Source organism: Prinia subflava, chromosome 2 (genome assembly GCF_021018805.1).
Source record: "Prinia subflava isolate CZ2003 ecotype Zambia chromosome 2, Cam_Psub_1.2, whole genome shotgun sequence".
In the NCBI taxonomy this organism is placed as follows: Eukaryota; Metazoa; Chordata; class Aves; order Passeriformes; family Cisticolidae; genus Prinia; species Prinia subflava.
In genome coordinates this window covers 1,008,182-1,028,605 of record NC_086248.1, presented here as the reverse complement: position 1 = coordinate 1,028,605, position 20,424 = coordinate 1,008,182, and the positions used below count along the sequence as shown (strand labels likewise).

At 52.2% G+C, this 20,424-nt stretch overlaps 1 protein-coding gene across 1 annotated transcript; it reads left to right on the top strand.

Moving 5' to 3' along the window:
* Window positions 1-2,614: 2,614 nt before the first annotated feature.
* On the top strand, window positions 2,615-15,292 carry LOC134564136 (interferon-induced very large GTPase 1-like). Its single transcript, XM_063422804.1, has 2 exons — window positions 2,615-2,839; window positions 8,777-15,292. The coding sequence occupies exons 1-2, from the start codon at window positions 2,731-2,733 to the stop codon at window positions 14,143-14,145; spliced, it is 5,478 nt and encodes a 1,825-aa protein (XP_063278874.1). The 5' UTR covers window positions 2,615-2,730; the 3' UTR covers window positions 14,146-15,292.
* Window positions 15,293-20,424: the final 5,132 nt, after the last annotated feature.

Genomic DNA, 20,424 nt, shown 5'->3' with positions numbered 1-20,424 from the left:
GACAGCAGATCTGGGTTCAGAGTAGCAGGGCAGGAGACCAGAAGACTCCTGCCCCTTGTTTATTATCTCTATAATATACCTGTAGCAAAGTGACCATGGATTGGAGGGTGGTTATCCCACCTCTCACCTACATTGGTCAAGGAGGCTGTCATTCAACCTCCCCTTCTCATGGAGAAGGAATTCATAACAAGGGCAGTATTTACAAAACATGGTCCACTGTTTACATTTACAAGTGTGAGAAGCTGCTACACTTCTGCTTTAATATGAACGCTCAGAATACTAAGAAAGATCATAGCAACACTAAACTATCTCAGTTTAAGGCAGCTACTGTGTCTCACTCTAATTGTCCTATACAGTCTCTGCACACACCTTAACCTAATATGTAACTGCGCCACAAAACACATCTACTTCTACACAGGCCAAAATCTGAGGCCTAGCAGGCCCAAATCTGAGGCCCAGTTTGGGATAGCTCAAATCTCATTGCACAGCACATCATGCCCGCGATCTGTAAGAAACTCAGTTAAAAGGCAACATGTCTTGGAGAAGGAGCCTATCCTTGGAGAGGAGCTGGTATCCCTGGAGCTGGCAGAGCAGGAGCAGAGGAGCTTCATGCAGGATGATCCACGGCCGCCTTCAGGCCTGGCTGGGTCACTCCTGCCATGGAGTCAGGAGTCCAGATGGTTTCAGTTTGCAGTGTGCAGGTTCCTGCTGGCTGGGGGCGAGGCAGGAGTGTGCTCCTGCTGTCCCAGGCTGGCAGGGGCAGAGAGGGAAGGGTCCTGTGGCTGCTCTTGAGGGGACACTGAGGAGCTCCTGAGCCCGAGGAAGCCGTGCAGCACCAGGTGCAGCGCTGGCAGAGAGGGTGTCAGGGTTCAATGGTGCTGGAGAAGATTTCCTGGGTGTGCTGGTGCCAGCACCTGGACAGGAGCCCAGGGGTGCCCAGGTGGGCAAGAGGCCACTGGCCCCTGGGCTGTGCCAGCTCTGGGGTGGCAGCAGGGCCAGGGCAGTGCCCGTCCCCTGTGCTGGCACTGCTGGGGCACCTCCAGTGCTGGGGGCAGCTCTGGGCCCCTCCTGACAGGAGAGCCCTGCAGGGGCTGGAGCGTGTCCAGGGCAGGGAACGGAGCTGGGAAGGGAATGGAGCCCCAGGACAGGCTGAGGGAGCTGGGAAGGGGCTGAGCCTGGAGAAAAGGAGGCTCAGGGGGGACCTTGTGGCTCTGCACAACTCCCAGACAGGAGGGGACAGCCAGGGGGGGTCGGGCTCTGCTCGCAGGGAACAGGGACAGGACAAGGGGAAATGGCCTCAGGCTGGGCCAGGGCAGGCTCAGGTTGGACAGCAGCAGGAATTTCCCCATGGAAAGGGGGGGTCAGACCTTGGAAGGACATGCTGAAATCTCATCCCTGCAGGTGTCCAAGGAAGGCCTGGATGTGACACTCAGTGCTCTGGGCTGGTGACAAGGTGGGGATCAGTCATAGTTTGGACTCGATGGTCTGGGAGATCTTTTCCAGCCTCAGTGATCCTTGGGTTCTCTGCCTGTAACGCTCCTGCAGCAGGGAATTCTTTGGCTGTAGGAAATCTCCCCCTGAAGACAGGCTAAGCTAACCTGGGAAGGGAGGGACCAAATCCATGCTCTGGAGGTGATGTGTCCCAGCCCCGCCTGGCAGGTGCTGAGACTTGGCCTGAGGCCGGACAAATGCCAGGGGTGTCTGCTCCAGCACTTGTGACTTGTCAGCCTGGGCCAGGTGATGGCTGGTCCTGGCAGGCTGGAGGTCTTGATTTCCAGACTCCAGTGCTTGTTTTGAGGCCATGGAGCAGGATTTGTGTGTCCACATCCCAAGGAAAAAGCAATCCAGGCACCTTGCTCTGATCGGGTGTTGAATGTCCTCTGCCAAACCCCAGTGCTCTGTTACTGTCAGGGGTGGGATGTCCCTTGCCAAGAAAGCTGCAGCCAGGCACTGCTATTTCTGAGTGGAAACTTGCAGTTGGATGCCAGAGGTCAGGTTCTAAACAACTGTCTGCAGATTGGCTTGTGGCCAGCTTCTGGCAGCCTCCTTCTGTAAATGTGTGGGCATGGGGAAATGGGGCCCTGGGCAGTGTTCACAGAGGTGTCTGTTCTGCTTTGCTTCCTGTGCTGCAGAGGGGCTTTGGACACGGGGCTGGAGGGACAGGACACAGGGAATGGCTTCCCAGTGCCAGAGAGAAGGATAGATAGATGGGATACTGGGCAGGAATTATTCCCTGGCAGGGTGGAGAGGTCCTGGCACAGGGGGAGTGTCCAAGGAAGGCAGGTTGGATGATGCTTGGAGCAACCTGGGATAGTGGAAGGTGTCCCTATCTTGCAATGGGGCAGCCACTGCTTCTCTGACAATTGTGTCCCAGCCTCTCACAACTCTAACAGGGAAGAATTCCTTCTCAATACCCCATCTAACGTTGCCATCTGGCAATGGGAACCCATTCCACTCTTGTCCTGTCCCTCCAGGTCCTTATCCAAAGACACTCTCCTCCTTTTTTTATATGTATGCATTTCCAGGTCACACAGTTTACAAAATTATTATTGGCAGTCAGCACAATAGCTAAGGGTCAGAGATCTGCAACAGACGAGTGTTGACTGTGTGGCAGCTCAAATCACAGCTGCTGTGGAATTTGGATCGTAATTCAATCATCTGACTCCAAAAGAGGCGTTCCACTGTCACATACTGCTGCAGTGAGACACCTGATATCCTGGAATTACCCCGATGCCTCTGGAACAGGAGAAGCCTCAACCACTGGAGAGCCAGGGCTGCATAAAGAGGGGCTGTGCTGCGCTTCTCCCATCCCAGGAGCTGCAGGGCACCGAGGGAGAAGGTAGGGCCCTGCGGATGAGCTGCGGGGCCGGCAGCAGCAGCAGCGAGCGGGATCTTGTCGCTCTCCTGCCTCCTGTTGCCGCTGTTTTGGCACGGCTGGGGAGATGGCAGGGCAGGAGAAGAGGGGTGTGAGGGCAGGGGAGGGCAGTGTCTGCTCCTCCGTGGGCTGCAGGAAGCCGCCTTTGCTGGCAGCCGCTTTGGGGGGAGCTCGGGGGAGCCGTGTGCGCTGCGGGGCTGAGCTGGGAGAGGGGCCCGGGGTCAGAGGGGTGGGAGCGGAGCGGCGAGGGAAGGAGGAGGGATGCGGGGGCATGGAGGGGCAGAGTGAAGTCTGCAGAGGCGCAGAGCCTGTCCCGAGAGCTGGCGGCGGGGCTGGCCGGGCACAGATCCCTTGCGGAGCCCCTTCCCTGCCGCCAGCCCGTGCCCGGCCGGGAAACGCTCCCCGCAGGCGGGGCCGGCCCTGCCCGGCCCGGGCACCCCCAGCCCCGCGGTGGGGCCGGATGGCTGCGCTCCCGGAAGGCAGGAGCCATGGGGGATCATTGCTTTTCCTCCCCATGCAGGGAGAGTGAAATTCAACTCCCCTACAGTCTCAACGTCAGCACCCACTGAGCTCTGGTTCCTGGGACAGTCTCTCAAAGGCACCAGCGCCCGCACAGCCCCTTTCTCTGGGGCCGGGCTGGGGAAAACATTCTCGGGGGGTTGTTCCTGTGAATCGGGGTGCAGCCATTCCCATGGTAGGTCCTGCTGTCCGCCTTGTTGCTTCCTTTGTTTGATTTCCAGGAGGAACTCGATCCCGAGTTATGCCCTGAATGTGCTTAGTGCCTCTCTGCGGGCACTGACACAGTCACATGGGGCTTTTTCCCTATTCCTGAGGAAAATGGGAAGCCGTGCAGGGACTGCCAAGGGTGCCTGGGGTCAGGTTCAGGGTGTGGCTGGGCTGGAGTTCATGTTGTGCAGGGCAGCCCCTGACTCCTGAGACTGAAGCAGCGCTGGCATTGCTCCGGTGGGAGAGAATTTGGGAGGGGACAGGGCTGGGACAAGTGGCTCAGGTGGAGAAGCTCCAGCAGTGACCCAGAGCCAGCAGTTCCCTTCATGAGCAGCTGTCCTGCAGTGGGGCTCTGCTGCCCAGGTAGCATCTGGACATGTGCCAAAAGAAAACAATTGGTGGCCAGCATCCCTCCTGTACTCTGCCAGCACCACCAGCTTTGCTCTGCTGCTGAGCTGCCCTTATCTCGAGCCAGTGGCTTCTCCTGCTTCTGCTGTCCCCCTCCTGTCCCCATCCCGCTGGTGGGAGCACACGAGCTGCAGGTGGGGCTCAGTGGCTGCTGGGTCCAAGCCCAGAGCTGCTTCTCCCCCCTCTGCGGGGCCCTGAGCTTGCCCCCATCAGCAGCTGTGTGATGTGGGCAGTGGTGGGACAGGACCCGTGCTGCCCCATTCTCAGGGCTGTTCCCCTGGCTCTGCCCCTCCACTCCTTGTCTGCTGCCCCAAGAGCACAGATGTTCCCTGGACAGCCTCTCACCCATCAGCACCCTCAAGTCCTTCTCCTCACGGCTGCTCTCAATCCCTGCTCTTCCCAGCTTGTGTCTGTGCCTGGCATTGCCTGCACCCAGGGCCAGCACCTGCACTTGGCCTTGTTGACCTTCAGGGGCTTTGCTCTGTCCCACCCCTCCAGCATGTCCAGCTTCCTTCTGCTGGGGGAACATGGATGTAGATCCAGGGGAAACCCTGCTCTGGTCACCTCCCCAGAAAAGCCCTGAGGAGTCTTTGCTACCTGGGCCATCCCCAGTAAAGGAGAAGGATTGGCCTCCTGTGCTCCTTGGAATAAACCTCCATGTTGATGGGTGGCCTTCTCCTGACAGTCTGGTCTTTTCCTTTAGGATATCAGGCCTTTTCTTCCCACTGATCTTCTTGTTGGCCCAACTGGTGTATCTGCTGTGAGATGGGTGAGAGGAATCAGAGCCCAGAGCCCTTGCACAGATTATCCAAATCTGCAGGGATTCCCGAGGGAAAGCTTCCCCTGAAGGCTCTGGAAGGACGCAGGAGCCCTCATGTCTATACCTGAGTCCAAGCCCCTAAGATCAATACCTGATCTTGTAAGAGCCTTGTGGCCTTGGTGGGGCAGAAGCTGAATGCTCAGATGGATTTCTTGCAAGGAAAAAATCTCTCCAGTATCCAAGTGAAGTGACAGTGGGACAATTCTCAGGATTGTGTGACAGTATCAAAAACCCTAACGGTTTTCATGCCCAGTTGAAGATTTGCTGGCACTTTTCCTCCTGTCACCAGAGATTTTAAGCTTTGTGTCTCCTTGGTGGCTGTGGCTGAGATGGCCCCCAATGGGCACTTAGCTGAGGAGAGCTCTGTGCTATCGAGCAGCAGATCACAGATGGCACCTCTCCTGGTGGGTTCCCAAAGTCTCTCCTGACAGGCCACCACAGGAGTGGCACAGCTGTGGGCAGGGACAAGGTGGATCTTCCCCCTACTCTGTGTGTGATGCCAATTAATGTCACAATCCACCAATATAGGTGGATATGATGATGGTTTATTTTTAATCTCTGAATGCAAAAGACACACAAGGGGACTTCAAATTAATCACAACAGCAGTGCACTTTTATTAAGTGCTGAAAACACAAGTATGCAATAGGTGGAGAGGAAAAAAGAAACTAAAGATTGAGAGAAAAGAGGGTGTAGGTGTGATAGCTACCAACAGAAGAGGCGAGGTCCTCATGGTCAGTTTGCCAATAGATTCTTCTGTGGGGAAATCTCAAAGTCTTGGTAAACATATGCAGCTTCATATAGTCTTATTAGAGTGACAGGCAGCTGGCCAAAGGTGGGGAGATCTGAACAGGTGCAGCACAACCAGTTCAGCAGCAACCACAGCTAGCCCAGCAGCAAGCACAATCAGTTTGACTTGCCCATTGTTTTCCCACGCAAATGCATACCGGGTTTTGGTCCAGCGAACACAATCTGCAGGCAACACTTGGCAGACATCCCACCTCAACCAGGCCAGAGCTCCTGTGTTGTGGTTTTAGGGTTTCAGTCTTAGTCCTTGGGATTTCGGTCCTCTGTCCTTGTTGACAGTCATGAGGCAGATGAGAGATCTTTGGACCATCTCTTACAGGTGAGTCTTATAAATGAAATGCTAGATTTGCATATACATCAAGCAATATAGCCAATTTATTAATTTGTTCGATAATAAGGTGAGCAATTCTCACAGTGCTGGGTACGTGGATGGTCCTTTCCCCAACCAATGCACAAATTCAGGTCTCGGATTGTGGTCTTCTTACACAATTTGTCTTCGTTTGGAAAGACAGGTATCTGTCAGAGTGTCCTAGGTTACAATGTAAGATGTGCCCAAAGTATGTATTCTGTCACCATCTTAATGAGCTGTTAAAACTAGGTGAGACAGTGTTTCCCTTGCCCCCTCCCTCTGGACTATCTTCTGTTAATGGGCCATCAAGGCCTTACCCACTGGATTCCCAGAGGACAAGAGCTACCAGAACTTTCTACAGGATCACTGCTTCAAGAAGGCCACTTCATCTGGACTGCTACCACCACCCTAACTAACAGGGTGTCAGGTTGTATTCTGACTCTGTCAGTGGTTTTTGTGCTATTGCTTGTTGTTTTTTTTTTTCCCCCGTTGTTTTCTTTTTGGTTTTTTGTTGGGTTTGTTTGTTTGTTTGTTTGTTTGTTTGGTGTTTGTTTGTTTGTTTTCTGTTTTACTTTGGTTTTTGTTCTCTTTCTTCTATTATGTCGTATTTCTGACTTGGAGTGTCTCACTGGTTTTGCTTTAAAACCAGGACACAGAGAAAACTGGAGTTTCCCTTGGAGGGGAGAATGTAAAACCTCCTCCCTCCAAATTATTACAATTTTGCAATTAGGAGCTTTCAGGCAAAAATATGGGACTAGGATTAACAGCTCTTTACTAGGAATATTAAAAATAAAAATGCAGTAATAAAAAAACCCAAAACCACCAACCAACCAAACAACTTCCCCCCCCCCAAAAAAAAAACCCAAGCAAGCAAGCAAACAAAAAGTCCTAGAAAAACCCTGACAGAGTCAGAGACATGACCTGACACCCTGTCAGCCAGGGTGTTGGAAGCCGCCCAAATAAGTCCTCCTGGAGTGACAGATGTGGTTCTGTTGGAGTAGACATGATCCTGCAGACAGGTTCAGTGGTGGTGAGATGAGTCCGGTCTTCCTCTGGGAATCCAGTGGAAAAGAGGAATGTCTGGGGTCCCTGTGTCCCCGTTTTTATCTGGGTAGGAATGGTTGGCTCCTCCACACTGGGTGGTGGATCTCACAATGGGATGATGGAATGTGTCATGGCACTGGTGAGCCTTAATGGCCCATTAACAGAAGATATCCCCCGAGGGTGGACAAAGTTGATGAAAGAGATCAGAAACACTGCCCCACCTGGTTTTAACAGCTGGTCTATTATCAGAAGGCATACACCCTCCTCCCCTCTGGAGTTACAAGAGATAAAGAAAAAAGAAACCATCTCCCAACTGCTTTCTACACATGAAACAGAAGACACATTGTTTTTGGTTGCATAACCCAAGACACCATTCTAGGCACTTCACTTCTCCAAGTTTTCAGTTATTTTCTACTTGCTTTTCTTCATAATCCGCAATTGTGGTTTTTGAAGATCTGCTGGGGAGGTGGTCTGAGATAGTCTTCTGATCTATCTCCACCCTCCCATTTTTCTTTTAAAATATCTTTTTTTCCACTAGTATAATTTTTGGATATACAGTTTGCTTAAGAAAGCATGTTATTCTTGTTTCAGCATACATTTTGCAAGCATTACACCCTAAAGCTCTTAAAGTTAGGTTGTCTCAATAGGTGTCTTCGTGGGGGCCCCTTTCTTCAGTGATTACAAAACTCAAAGTCAACATGGTTTGTAGAGCCTTTCAACTTATGTTAGTCCTATTTCCCCTTTTTAAGTGATTATAAATTTTCCCATACCCAAAAAACACCAATTTATAACTTGTACAAAGAATAGTTAAAACTTATATTATGAGGTAGTTGAAAGCTTATATAAATTACTAGCAACTCCAATTTTGTTATTAAAACAAACCATTAGCTAAAAGACTACTGTTACATAGCTACCTTGTTAACTCCATTTCCATGCCTTACTTAGCTGATTTTTTATTTTTTTAAAACTCTTCATTAATAATCCCACGGTCTCTGTCTGCATTGCCCACAGACACACATACACAGCTGGGTGCTACTTCATTGACACGAATCACAACCTGATTTCTCACAGGGCCCCCTGAGTGTGCCAGGAAGCAGCTCCTGGCAAGAGACCTGAGTGGGGAAAGGGAGGGGCTGCGCTGGCAACTGGAGCAGGAGCACAGCTCAGAGCCCATGGGACCGTGCTGGGCATGGGCGGAGTGTGTCTGGGAAGTGTGGGGTGCCCATGGGGAGAGCGTGTGAGCGCTGCCTCCGGGTGCTGGGAGCAGCAGGCTGGGCCAGAAAGTGAGCAGGGCAGGCGTGGGGCTGGGCAGGGGGTGCAGGATGCAGGCAGGGCTGTTGGATGGGCACCGGGGAGGTGCCAGTGCTCCAGGGAGCCAGGAATGGCCCTGGCTGTATGCACTTGTGGATTGAGGAGTTCTGCTGGGAGGATGTAAGCAATGGTGAAGGCAGCACCTTGTCCAGGGCAGGCTGTGTGGCTGAGTCTATGTTGTGTGTCTGTGTTTGTGTCTCTGTGTGTCTGTGCTGTCTCTAGGATACACACTCAGCTTCAGGGTTGATCCTGCAAACAGGAAAGCAACAGGCACATCCAGTGTGCTGGGAAGCAGAACCTGGCTCTTGCGCCATCCCAGGCTGGGCTCCACCAGCTGGGTGGGAGCAACCCCCGGGGCTGCAGCTGCTGCAGAGCCTCTGCCATGAGGCTGGGCCCTCTGACAGCACCTCAGGGAAAGTCTCTTTTCTTCCTCTGCAGACATGGCTTTTCAGGAGAATACACAAGAGGGGGATGCAAAGGCACAGCTCCTGGCAGAGGAATTAGAGAAGGAAGGACTGGATGCTGGATACTGGCTGCCCAAGGTGATGCAGATCGTGGGAATCAAGTGTAGAGAAGCCCCGCAACACCTGGAACAGGAAGATTACCTCCAGTTGGAGTGTGAAGTACGGCACACCTGGGAGAAAAAGGCACTCCAGAAACTCCTGAAAATAACAGACAAAGTGTCCTCCATCAATGTGAAATGGATCTTCAAGGCTCAGCACGCACTTCCCAGATCTCCCAAAGTCACTCAACTCAAAGAGCTCATCAAAACACTGCAGCAAATGAAGGAGCACATCCATGCTGTCACTGAAGCATCAGGAAGCTCTGCTTCTGCCGTTCATGTAGCAAAGAAAAAAGCCACCATGACCAGCAGTCTCGCCATTTATTCCTTACTCCAGTCTCTCAGGGAAAAGGATCAGAAGGAGATGGAACTGTTGGTGCTCTTGATTGCAACCAGCACAGGGTACCAGGTGGAAAGCAGCACTTTCCAGCACCTCCTTGGACACCCAGAAATTCAGTACATGGCCAAGGAAATGGAAGCGGCACATGAGGAGTACGTGAACCTGAAGGAGCAAGATGCTGACAGAGCTGAGGCCTCCCTTCTGCTGACGGGTCTGACTGTGACACCAGAAAGTCAAGAGCTGTCCCCTGAGCAGAAGAGGGAGCGTTTAGTTTTCATGGAAGATCACATGAAAGGCTTGTGGTCTACACAGATAAAGAATCTCCTTCAAAAGCACAGAGGAGACGAAGACTGGGAGAGGCTGGAACGGGACTTGAATTCCTTGATCAGTGGGAGCTTGGATGACAAATGGGATCAACAGAAGATGGAGAACATACTCAGAGACCTGGAAGACAGTTTTGCAACACCAGAGCACCCCAGTCAATCCCAATCCAAGTTAGACAGCAGCGAATCCAAAGCAAATGAAGCCATTGTAAACCAGGAGTTCCTCCAGTTGCTCAAGCGCCTTGGGCTCCAAAGTCGCTATCCAAGAAAAATGGGAATGGGAGATTTCTGCACCATCAACAAGACATCTCTGCAGGACAGCCAGCCCAGCAAGGAAACAGAACTGCCGTTATACTTCTTGCAAAAGCTGTTAATCGTGCATTACAGGGTGAGGTACCTGACTTGCTGGGATGAGAAAAACCCAGGCCTTGCACCTGTGCCACAAACTAGATCACAAGAGGAACAGTCAGAGTCCTTTGAAAACTTTCTTGATAATCTGACGGAAGCAGCCACTGAACTTGGAGGCACGGATGGCCATGTGCACCCCATTGACCTGCAGATGGCCATTTTCCATTGTGCTGATGACTTCCTGAGACAGACCCTTGCAACCAAGCTGGCGTTCTGCCAACTGGCCCTGCCTCTGCTGGTGCCCAACCCGTGCACTTCACGCATTGAGTTCCTGCTCTACGCGCTCAGCCAAATCCAAAGGAGCTGGAAAGAGACAGAGAAGTCAGGAAAGCAGGCTGGAACAAAGAGTTACCACAACAAACTCATCTTTCAGGCACAGACACCCATCGTGTCCTTCTTCCGCATTGGCAGCTCGGCCTCCTCTTCCAAGTCTCAGCTCCTGAACACTCTGCTGAGCAGACGCAAACACGACACTTTCTTCCACCGCCACTGCAGAGGCAGCACCAGGGAGCGTTTGCTGATGGAAGGGGTGGTGGAGATCGCCTGGTACTGCCCCCGTGGAAGCCCCGATGACACCTTTGAGTGCTGCGTGGCTTTCTGTAACCTGCATGGAGACGCCAGGGATCACGGAGCACAGCTGCAGTTCCTGCAGGAGATATCTGCTGTCAATGTGGCTCTTGTGTCCGATTTACAACACATGGACAGCAGGGGGAAAAAGCTTCTGCAGGGCCTGTGGCAGTCAGAAAGGCCTTTGATTTGTCTTCTCACAGAAAAAGAGAACATGGCAGCTGGACGATCCAGAAGAACCATAACAATAGGGATCAAGAACAGAAATGAGGCAGAATTGATAGAGCAGCTGACCAACATTATCATGGATCTCCTAGAAGGGTCTAATCTACGTTTCAGTCTGGACGCCTGTGTGGACAAAGCTCGCCAGCATGGATTCGTAGTGGATGCAGATAAACCGGCGTGTGTGACAGCCAAAGCAAAGGCAAAGGAGCTGGTGGACCTTCTGAAGAAAGAGAAGCTGTCTGAGATCAAATCCCAGCTGCTGCCACTTCAAGGAAAACTGTGGAATGAGTGGTGCAAAAAGGACAAAGAACTCACTCGCTTGCAGGAGCAAGGGGACAAGAGCATTGAGCATCATTTCAGCCAGATTGAAAATGAGAAGAAAGCAATAAGAAGAAAGCAACTTGAGCAAGCTTTCCCTCTCAACTCACTGATGAAATCCTTCCTTGGCTTTCTCCAGACCCAGCCAGCAGATACCAAGAAATACTTCCTGCAGTGGATGAAGGTCTTGATGGATGAGCTGTCCTGCGGTCCCCTTGAAGAACTGAGGAGAGACTATCACAAGTTATGGTCTGAAATCCAGGCAGGAAAGAAAAACCAGGAAAAAAACAGTGTGAATGCTGAGTTGCTGAGTCGCTTGGATGCCCTCTCTGATGAAATCAACAATTCATCTATCGGCCTGGAGCACCTTCTGAGAGAGGTAGGAAAGATTTATGAAGCTCTGGAATTAATGGAGACAGATAATTACAGTTTTGTAAAACTGCCAGAAATTGCAGCAGAGCTGATGGTTTCAGGCTATCCCGTGGAGCTGATGGATGGGGATGCTTCTTACCTGCCCTTGCGCTGGGTGGGAGCAATCTTTGACAGCTTAATTGAGAGGCTGGGGGACAAACGAGTGTTTGTGCTCTCTGTGCTTGGCATCCAGAGCAGCGGCAAGTCCACCCTGCTGAATGCCATGTTTGGTCTGCAGTTCAACGTCAGCGCGGGGAGATGCACCCGCGGAGCCTTTATGCAGCTCATCCCAGTGGGCAAGGAGCTGCAGCAAGACCTGGGCTTTGATTTTGTGCTAGTGGTTGACACAGAGGGACTTCGTGCCACCGAGATGGCCAATAAACAGTCCCTGAACCATGACAACGAGCTGGCCACCTTTGTCATTGGTGTTAGCAACATGACTGTGATCAATGTCTTTGGAGAAAACCCATCCGAAATGCAATATGTCCTCCAGATCGCTGTGCAGGCTTTCCTGAGGATGAAGAAAGTCAATCTTTCCCCAAGCTGTCTCCTTGTCCACCAAAACGTGGGAGAAGCAACTGCCAAGGGGAGCAACATGGAAGGACGAAGGCGTTTGCAGGAAAAGCTGGATGAAATGACTGTGGTAGCAGCTCAGCAGGAATTCTGTGACATCTCCTCCTTCAGCGATGTCATTGGCTTTGATGTGAACACCCACATTCACTACTTTACTCACCTGTGGGAAGGAAACCCCCCCATGGCACCACCCAACCCCACCTACAGCCAGAACGTCCAGCAACTCAAGAGCAAAATCTTCCAGGCTGCCAAGGAGCAGTCACAGCGCAGCATTTTGAGGCTGTCGAGTCTGAAAATTCGTATTGGTGACCTCTGGAATGCTTTGCTGAATGAAAACTTTGTTTTCAGCTTCAAGAATTCCCTGGAGATTGCTGCCTACAGGAAACTGGAAAGTGCCTTTAGTCAGTGGACCTGGAGGCTGAGGAGTCACATCTTAGATGTACAGATGAGACTGGACAACAAAATTCGGAATGGGGATTTGCAGAATGTCACCAGAGAACATCTTGAAGGGCTGGTGCAAGAGACAAGTGATGCCATTGAGAAAGAAGTGGAAAAGTATTTTGAGGAAGACAAAGAACTGGTGCAAGAGACAAGTGATGATATTGAGACTGAAGTGGAAAAGTGTATTGAGGGACACAAAAAACATTGGATACACCTGTCAAAATCATGCACACAGCTGAAGCTGGAAACACTAAAAGAGTGTCTTCTTGTTGAAATGATGAAGAAATGTGAGAATCTGATTGAGCTACAGAAGGAGCAGAAGAAACTGGATGCAAGGAATTTGGAATATGAAGATGAGCTCCTGAGAAGGAGCAGGGAGCTGGCTGTGACTCTGAAAGGGAGGAGCCTCAGTGAGAGAGAACTGAAGGACAACTTTACTCTTGTCTGGAACCAGTGGATTGCCGAAGTCTCCCATGCTGCTTGTCCTCCAGATCAGGTGCATATCGATGCAGAAATTGAAGATGTCCTTCTCAAACACTTTAAGGAGCCGGGTTTCTATGAACGGATCAGGTCATTTCCCAAAGAGAGAAGATTTTCTTTTGACAAAGAGAAATATATCATGAAGAAAAAGTATTTAGGCTTTATCCCAGATCCCAGGAACATTTCCAGTGTTGATGTGATCATATTTCAGCTCATCACAGTCCAGATCATAGCAAATGTGAGGGCAAACATTGATGAGAAAGAGCGGGAGAAACGTGATTACAGTCAAAATTTCATCCATGAAATTCTCAATGAAGTACAGAAAGGTGTGAACTCTGTCCCCAGCAATGCAAAATGTACTTTTAACAAAGAGTACAGCATAGATTTGTCTCTGTATCTGTGCAAAATGGCAGCAGAAAGGTTTAAAACCATGCATGAAGCATTCCAAAAGGCAAATTACCCAGCTGTATACCTGAGCAGTAAGAGAGAAGATTTCTTCCAATGTTTCCTGATTTCCTTCCAAGGATCTGCTTCCATCACATCTTTTGCTGGTTTCCTTTGTGACAAGGTTGAAACAGCTCTTCGCCGGGCAGTCTATGAGAGGACGGCTAAAGACATTGCTGAGGATATACAAGGCAAGTTCCCAGATTTCCAGGGCAAGAGAGGCAATCTGGAAGTTTCCATCCTTAGACATCTGCCAGAAGAAGAATATTTTGAGTATTTCACGCAGTACCTTACATCTCCAAAGGAGTTTTTTTGGAGTTACATTGAGACACGAGTGGAGAGTTACTGTTTAGATGGAAGCAGGAGGCTGGAGAAGTTTTTATATTCCTCCCTTAATCGCCTCTATCGAAACATCCTGTCAGCTGTTTCTTTATCAACCCAAATTGTCAAAGACAGAAAAGACAGAGAAGACAAAGTCTCTCTTTGGCTGGATGAATTTTGCAGGGAACTGACAGAGGTGATCAGCTTGCCCAGAAGTGACCTGAAAGGCCTTGAGCACCAGGAGGTCACAGACATTGAGTTCCTAAGCAGTGCCGTGGTAGAAAATCTGGCTGCCCTGAGGGGCAGGCTCATGAAAGAATTTGCTGATGCTGACCTGAGCTCATTTTCAAGGAAGCCTCAAACCATCCTGGCAGAGCATTTTTCAGGTTTATAGGACAATTTACCCTTTTAAGGGGCTGTCTGCACAAACACCATGCAGGGACATGATGGAGACCATCAGGTGATTTTCTATCGCCCAGAAGATGTGACAGGATGGAGGTGTCATGGGACAGACCAGCGGCTCCTTGCTATTTGTTCCAGCTTTTTTGCAAATGACTGCAGTTTCATAAATAGTGACAAAGGACAGACCTCCTACAAGACATACCCCAATGCTGGACCTGGTTTTTCCACTTTGAAAATTCTTCCTGATCCATCCATGCAGGCATCTTGGAAACTGTTTGTGTCTCATTTCAGGACACAGCTGGAAGCTTTGTACAGTGGGAAATTTCAGGGAAGAGGAGAAACCCCTGAGGTGTGGCAGAGAATTACTAAGCAGGAAGCACTGTCCGAGCTGGACAAGCATAAGGCCACATCCATGAGAAGGAAGAATCACAACAGCTTTGCAGATTAGGAGAACTTTGTAGCAGGCTCTCCAAAAAATGCAGTGCCCCAAAGGCAGTTTATCCTGCAGCAAGGAGGTGTCCTGCTTGGAGAAAGAGCTGTGGGACCTGAGGCCAGCTCCATGCTGGCTGCAAGCTGGGCTGCTTGGCTTTTGGGTGTCATCCTTCCCTCCCTGATTGAAGCCTCCTGGATCAGGTGGGGCTGTTCTCCCAGCAAGAGCTGTTGTGCCTCCGGGCTCAGGAAAGCAGTGACACAACCACCCCAGGGCTCAGGCACTGCTTTCACTCCCTGTCTCTGAGGTGCTGTGTCTCTGTCCAGGGCAGCTGCTCCTGCTCAGGTGCCTGGGGCTGCTGCCTTTCCCTCAGCCCTCAGCCCCAGCAGGAGCTGCTCCTGCCCTTGGCCTGTCTGCTGAGCAAAAGCCTTTGGAATGCCCCATGTGGAGAATCCTGTCTGCCAGCACCTTCTGCAGCAGCCCTGGGGCAGTGCTGGAGCTGTCCAGGCAGGCTGGTGGCACCGGGGCCGTGCTCTGGAGAAGGTGGCACCAGCTGGCTCTGCCCAAGGGAGCTGTGGGGGGATTTTGCTGTGCAGGTGCAGTGACCCCGCTGGCAATGTGAGGGCCAAGCCCTGCTGGAGAGCTGGCTGAAGGGCTGCTCCAGCCTCATCCCATGCAGGCTCTGCTAATAAAGGAGTGAATTTGGACAGCGCTGCTCTGTGTCTCCTTTGTGTTCAGGGGAGCCACAGCTGGGGGTGACTCGAGCTCTGTGTGCTGCAGACAGGCAGGGGACAGGGGGGTGGCTCTGGGGAGGGGCTGTGGCAGCAGAGGCTCTGCTGCATTCAGGGTCTCTGCTCCAGGAGAGCAGAGAGGGCAGGAAGCCTCAAACCACAACATCCAGGGAAACCAGTGTCAGTGCCAGGTACCGAGGGAGGCAGTACTAGGAAACAAGGCTGGCCTGTCACACACACAGAGGGCTGAGAAGGTTGATCCCTATCACAATCCCAGACTCCTAAACCCCGGCAAGCTCAGTGGAGTGGATTGTGATAAGGTCCAAAAGAAGTGGGGTGGCAACAGAGGGCTGATAAACGACCACGCGGGGTCTTAAGGGTTTGCAGTTCCGAAACAACTTTATTGTCCAAAGGGAGCCAGCACCACAAGACAGAGAACAAAGAAATGCGAGCCTTTTTAAAGAGGGGTGGTACAAAAATCAGGAACCAATCAGTAACTTTCAGGGGTGGGGTATGGGATCACCCCATAGGGGGAGAACCAATCAGGGAAAACATGAAGGTGTGATTTGAACATATTGCCAAATGGGGAACAGAGTTGGGGAGACCATTCCAGAACTGGGAGGTGGGAATGGGATGATGAACATGGGGTGGGCGTGGGATGAGATAACAGTTGGGTTTGACAGACATGGGGGCTGAACCATGGATGGCGTTTGGGGGAATAACCCATTTTTCAGGGGATACCACAGATCCCAGTGACGTTCTGTGCTCTGGAGGTGCTCAGCTGGGAACCTGTGGGACAAAAGGGGATTGCAACCAAACTCTGCCCAGCCCAGCCCTGGCCAAGCAGACCCAGAGCCAGTGACAGGAGCCAGAGCTGGGCCATGTGAGTGTGTGCTGCATGAGGTGAGTGCCAGGGACTGGGGACAGCTGGGCTGGGAGGGGATTTGGGCTGGGTCTTGGAGCCAGACTGGGAGTGGGGATGCCCGCGGCCATGGTGTCACCTCCTGGGCTGCATGGGGAATGTCCCAGTGCAGATACTGATTGAGTGAGTGGGGGAGACCCAGTGCCACAAATGGGTTCAGTGAAGAAGACCCAGGGAAGTAAGGGAGGGTGGCCTCAGGCCTGGGCTGGGGTTTCAGGAGGATGCAGGGTCCTTCACTTCCTACCTTCACACAGCAGGGGAGCAGCTGTCCCAGCTCCCTCTCCAGTACAGCCAGACTGTTCCCTGCACCTTTCCCTGTCTCTGCCACGACCCCTTGGCCAAAGTCTCCCTCAGTGCGATCGTCTGGCACCTCCTTCCTTGCATGCCTTGATGTGGGGAGGAGCACAAACAGCTTAAAGGTCTTTTCCAACCTCAACAATTCTTGGATGCGGTGCCTTCCAGTGTCACTGGGATGCAGCAGCTCTCCCAGGCTGCAGCAGCTGAGACTAAGGGTGCAGTGACCCTGTGTAACACTCAAGAACATTTACATGTAAGGGGCTAAACTGAGCTTCCTTTACTCTGCGTTGGCACACACGAGAAATACTGAGCAGATATTCTCAAGAGGTCAAAATTACACAGCACTTTGGTGGCTAAAGATAGAAAATCAAGGAAGTTGGTCAACAATTTCCAGTCTCTGACACCCTGCAGGGTCCCAAGGAGAGCTGCCCCCATGGAGCTCAGGACTGCCCTGCTCCTGCCCCATGGGTGCTCTATGTCATTCCCGTCTCCTTGTGCCAAGCAGCGTCTTGTCCAAAGTGTTGGGAAATTTGGAATGAAGTGCTGGAAGTGCCAACAGGCTCTGCTCTGGCATTTAAATCCCCAGGGGCTGTTTTTGGGCCAAAGTAGGTGACATCCTTAACACGGTGGAAGACTAGATCCTGTATTTATCCTCCTGGAGAGGAGGATGTTTCCATATTTATTTCTTCTCTCACACCAGCAGTGACATAGAAAGGCTTCACCTCCTCTACTTTGATTTGCACTTGTTGTGGGACCCATCATGTGGGCCCACGTTCCAGTCGTCCTTCCAGGGTGGCTCATGGGGTGTCATTTAAGAGTGTGGGACAATCAGGACAAGTCTGAGGCCTTCAGGAAGCAAAGCTCCTCCTGGATTTCTTCATGGGAGCCACGGTAGCCATGGCTTGCTCAAACTCCTCTTGCATCCTGGTGATATGGAGACAAATGGACTTGAGAGAGTGACTTGGAATGATGTGTCAGAGTGCACAAGATTCCCTGTGGAAGGCTGGCTGTGTGGGGATTCATCAGGAAAATTTCTGCCTGTTTAGAAAGGCCGTGAATGGCTGTGGGTTTGTGTGGCTGCTGGATGTTATAAACAAGTGTTCTCTGAATAATTCCAATTCTGTCTACTTAGTTGTTAAGATCCCATTGGAACTGTTAGTATCTATTCCAGCCTGCTAAGTTTGAAATGTTCACCTGGTTTAGTAGTACCTTTGTCTATGGTCACTCACCCCATCCAATTGTTCGTGTCCATCCCTGTTTGTAAGTTGTTAGCTCATCCTGTCAGTCACTTCTACCCATTTACCCCTTTACCTGTATATCCCTGTCTCACTCGTCCGGTATAGTCCCTGCTGCTCCCTGAAATGGCGGCCGATGTGCAACTAGAAGAGACACTGGAATTCTGGCTACTACTCAAAGAGCAAAAGACTCTAAAAACAAGAAGCCAGAGCAGAGCCCAGACCTGAGAGTGGGGTTCTTGAACTGGTGCAACAGCAAGGTCACCACCAAAGGCAACTTCACCTAGCTGCTGTAACTTAGATCGTTCTCTGTCGGCAACACACCCCTCAACAACGAGCCCAAATTGACTTCCTGGGTACGCCCATGAGGACCGAAGCCCCAGCCTTGCTGTGAAGGGAAGCTCATTGCACCTCCTCCTCAGCATTGCTGAAGGGAGCAGCAGTGGCACGTGCAGCCCCTCGAGCTCCCACCCAGAGCTGATTTCTCTAACAAAGGCGTAAAAAGGATTTGATGTCCTGCCCTGTTTTTCTCACTGGAGAAAGGCAAACAAAACAGTCGTCTGTGAGCCAGGCCTCCCAAAGGGACTGGTTTGGCGCCCACAAAGACAATTATTTTGCTCCAAGAGGCAGACTGTTGGATGTTCAGCCTGGTTCCTGTCGTGCTGGAAGGATTGGTGAGGTTGCTGCCATAACTCTCAGCACCTGTGCAGGGACAAGGGAGGCTCCAGCTTCAACAGCCTTCTGGATTGTGTGGCAGGGACCAAAAGTGTTCCCAGGTTATCTCCTGAAGACACCTCTGACAGAAATGCTGCTGCAGTTAAATCTGGGAGCAGCACACTGAAATGTGCCCAGGATGAGAAGGAAGGTCCCACACAGCACAAAAAGCATCAGTTGCTTGCTGTCCCCAGTTAGGCACTGGTGGGGTGCTCCCTGGCCTGGCTTTGGGGTCACAGGGCTGGAATGTGGGAGCAGGGCTGTGATGGAGCTGTGTCCTGAGGACAGGAGGAGCTTTGCCCCAGAGCCTGTGGTTTTATTAAGTCACTAGAGGCTTTGACAGGAATGGGTGGGTTCACTTAGTGATCCAGGAGCACCATCCGTGCCCCACTCGTGTCACTGCCCTGCTGCCTTCCTTGCTTTCTCCGTGTCTTCTTTCCTTGGGGAGCTTTGTTCCTGGCTATTTCAGTTTTGGGAAAGTGGCTGATCCAGCACAAATCTCGGTACTGGGTCACGTATTGCAGCCTTGATTTAGGCATTGAGGCTTGGCGTGCTCTGCCCTTTGCAGCTTCCAAAGCTGGGTTAGCTTGTCACACTCACAAATGGGGCTGGAAGGGACCTTAAAGCTCATCCAGGGCCACCCTCTGCCATGGGCTGGGACACCTTCCACTATCCCAGGTTGCTCCAAGCCCAGTCCAACCTGGGCTGGAACACTTCTGGGGATCCAGGGGCAGCCACAGCTTCTCTGGGCACCCTGTGCCAGGGCCTGGCTGTGCCTCAGCCTTTAAGCTGTGCCTGGCAGAAGCTCTCTGGCCACACACCATGGATTTGGAGAAGAGCAAGTGGATTTGGAGGGATGTGGAGGAGGCAACATGTCCTGGGGAAGGAGCCTGTTCTTGGAGAGGAGCTGGTGTCCCTAGAGCTGACAGAGCAGGAGCAGAGGAGCTTCATGCAGGATGATCCACAGCCTTCTTCAGGCCTGGCTGGGTCACTCCTGCCATGGAGTCAGGAGTCCAGATGGTTTCAGTTTGCAGTGTGCAGGTTCCTGCTGGCTGGGGGCGAGGCAGGAGTGTGCTCCTGCTGTCCCAGGCTGGCGGGGGTGGAGAAGGAATGGTCCTGTGGCTGCTCTTGAGGGGACACTGAGGAGCTCCTGAGCCCGAGGAAGCCGTGCAGCACCAGGTGCAGCGCTGGCAGAGAGGGTGTCAGGGTTCAGTGGTGCTGGAGAAGATTTCCTGGGGGTGCTGGTGCCAGTGGCTGGACAGGAGCCCAGGGGTCCCCAGGTGGGCAAGAGGCCACTGGCCCCTGGGCTGTGCCAGCTCTGGGGTGGCAGCAGGGCCAGGGCAGTGCCATCCCCTGTGCTGGCACTGCTGGGGCACCTCCAGTGCTGGGGGCAGCTCTGGGCCCCTCCTGACAGGAGAGCCCTGCAGGGGCTGGAGCATGTCCAGGGCAGGGAACAGAGCTGGGAAGGGAATGGAGCCCCAGGAGAGACTGAGGGAGCTGGGAAGGGGCTGAGCCTGGAGAAAAGGAGGCTCAGGGGGGACCTTGTGGCTCTGCACAACTCCCAGACAGGAGGGGACAGCCAGGGGGGGTCGGGCTGTGCTCCCAGGGAACAGGGACAGGACAAGGGGAAATGGCCTCAGGCTGGGCCAGGGCAGGCTCAGGTTGGACAGCAGCAGGAATTTCCCCATGGAAAGGGGGGGTCAGACCTTGGAAGGGGCTGCCATAGGAGGTGCTGAAGTCTCATCCCTGCAGGTGTCCAAGAAAGGCCTGGATGTGACACTCGGTGCTCTGGGCTGGTGACAAGGTGGGGATCAGTCACAGTTTGGACTCGATGGGCTGGGAGATCTTTTCCAGCCTCAGTGATCCTGGGGTGCTGTGCCTGTAACGCTCCTGCAGCAGGGAATTCTTTGGCTGCAGGAAATCTCCCCCTGAAGACAAGCTA